This window comes from Volvox carteri (assembly GCF_000143455.1).
Source record: "Volvox carteri f. nagariensis unplaced genomic scaffold VOLCAscaffold_65, whole genome shotgun sequence".
NCBI classification, from domain to species: domain Eukaryota; kingdom Viridiplantae; phylum Chlorophyta; class Chlorophyceae; order Chlamydomonadales; family Volvocaceae; genus Volvox; species Volvox carteri.
Genome location: NW_003307608.1, coordinates 326,079 through 328,608, shown reverse-complemented (window position 1 = coordinate 328,608; position 2,530 = coordinate 326,079). Strand labels below are relative to the sequence as shown.

The following is a 2,530-nucleotide window of genomic DNA, read 5'->3' as shown; positions in this document are numbered from 1 at the left end:
CATTTTCTGACTGAGAAGTTCACGCGTATCCGTCGGACGAGGTGGGAGGTGGAAAGGGGGGTTGGTAGGAGGGCCCCCTCCGGCCCGGGGGGCCCCCTGGACTCCGACACTGGAGGGGGTGCCTGTAGGGGGAGGGGCGGGCCGGGGGCTGGATGGAGGGGTGCGAACAAGGCGGGCAGTTTCGCAGCAACGGGGTGAGTGGCGGAGTTTGGGCAGTGGGCACGGGAGGGGTGACCGCGTGCGGGAAAGTGCTGAAAGGGGAGGAGGCGGAGGGGGGAGGAGGCGGAGGGGGGAGGAGGCGGAGGGGGGAGGAGGCGGAGGACAACCTCAAAGACTGACTATTGACGTCATTGCGACGTGACGGGGGGAGAGGAGGGGACCTGCTTAGAGGATGGGGTAGGGGAGGGGGGTAGGGGAGGGGGGTAGGGGAGGGGGGTTAGGGGAGGGGAGGAGGGGAGGAAAGGGGAGGGGTTTCAGTAATGGCGTTCTGAATGGGTTCATAGAGAAGAGGAAGAGGGAAGGGGAGGGGGTACGAATGTATTCATGTATGTATGTGCACATGGCTTAGCTTTGCTTTCTCACATCCCGCCACACACACACACACACATACGCCAGTTTCGCCACTGTCAGTGTTGCTCCCTTTTCACCCTTCCGAGTGCTTTGTTTGTGTTTTTCACTTGCATGGCGTACAACGAGCTAACGAAAATGTACGGAATTGTGAATGTACGGCGACGCGCAGGTACGATCCGAGTCGCTACCGTGACGATCCGTTTGACGACAGGATGATGGAGGCCTCTTGGCGTCAAGTGGTGGCGGAGGAGAAGCGGAGCGAGCGAATGGGTGAGTGCCCCTGCCGGGTAGATGGATACGCGGAAGCTTCCTTAGCGGAGGAGGAGACGGGGGGTGGGCGGCGCGAGCGGGTCGGCAGGTCGGCGGGTGGGTGGGTGTTTGAGAGCCCCACTTGGGGGCCCGGGGGAGAGTTGTCGACACCGTGTGTGTATGTAGGTTTATATGTGGGTTGGGCGTTATATCCTTGGTGGATGAATATATCTTAGGGTTTATTTTTTATTTTTTTCTGTGAAGGCCTTTGCGAAGGTGCATGATGGATTATTTAATCAAAAATCGGTAAAGGAGGAAAAGGAAGAGTAAGGCTAACGAAAAAGTTAGGGAGTTAGCATCTCGTGGACTAGGCGACTGTCAGTTGCCAAGAAGGGAACGCAACGGCTCTCGACAAAGTGAGGAAATCGTGCTCGATTTTCGAACGAAATTGTAATGATGAGCGTGAAAGGGTAAAATTCACAATTCGGATGTGAGGGGGTCGTACGAGTATGTACGGGAGATGGCGCTAGGCCATGGCGACCCGAGGGGCAGGGGGGTTCCGGGGGGAAATACCCCAAACACCTGTCCCCCCCCCCGGGGCATGCACTCCGCTGTGCATGACCTGGTCAATACTGCCTGTGTAGACGTTGAATTTAATTTAAACATTATCAGCAATGTAAAAAATTGTTACCTTGTGCCGTACTTGTTGTAACATCTTTTTTGTGTTGTGGTTTGTCGTCGTTTCCATCATCATCATATTATTATTATTATTATTGTTGTTATTATATTATTATTATTATTATTATTATATTATTGTTGTTATTATTATTATATTATTTTTATTATTATTATTATTATCATTATTATTGTTATTATCATTATCATCCTCACCGTCGCCATTGCCCTTGTCTTCAGGCCGAATGGAGGACGAGATGGCGGAGGAGGAGGAGGAGCGACACCGGAAGGAAAAGCTCAAACGTCTCAAGGCGGTCGCCAAGAAGCAGCGAACTGGCTGACCCGAGCTGAGAGGATGACCTCTAGCTCTGGAGGTGGCGTTGGTGGAGGTGGCGTTGGAGGGAAAGGAGGTGGAGGGGGAGGACAAGGAGGGGGAGGACGAGGAGAAGCAACCTCCGCCAAACCCGGCGATAACTGCGGGGCACTGGGCAGGGGCAATACGAGGAGGAGGAGGAAGGGAAGGAGACGGGAGGTGACGGGCCAAGTTAGCTACGGAGGGGTCTATATCCGGGTTCGGGAGAGGGTGAAGAGAGTTGACAACTTGGAGCGGAGTGTCGTATATGTGTACACGTGTGCGTACTGGCACCAGTAGTTGTGTTAGCGGGGGGGGGCCCGGTCCGCGGGCGGGCTGCGGGCTGGGGCCCCGACCTTACAAACAAGAGGGGGCGAGAGGGGGGCGTGATAAGGGGTGAGGAGGAAGAGGGTAAGGAGGAAGAGGGTAAGGAGGAAGAAGTGACGGAAGAGGGGAGGGGGTGAAGGGGAGGTGAGGTGGGAGAGGGGGGTGAACCTTAGGCAGCACTTGAGTTGGCGGTGACGTACGGGTGGAGGGGGGAAGACGAACCAAACCACAGATGAGTGGTGATGCTGATGGGGGAATGACGGGCGAGGGGGTGGAGTGTAGATGGGGGAGGAAGAGGGGGGGGAGACGGACCACACCATTGTGATGCGGAGCAGCTCTTCACTTGGAGTGCGCACA

General features: G+C 55.5%; 1 protein-coding gene across 1 annotated transcript in view; it reads left to right on the top strand.

Moving 5' to 3' along the window:
- VOLCADRAFT_97833 (uncharacterized protein) overlaps positions 1-1,835 on the top strand; it is a gene marked incomplete at both ends in the record, with an annotated part of 2,833 nt that extends 998 nt beyond the window's left edge. The window contains 2 exons of the mRNA XM_002956793.1: positions 657-936; positions 1,735-1,835. Coding sequence (XP_002956839.1) covers positions 657-936; positions 1,735-1,835 — 381 coding nt within the window. The remainder of the gene's footprint in view (positions 1-656; positions 937-1,734) is intronic.
- Positions 1,836-2,530: the final 695 nt, after the last annotated feature.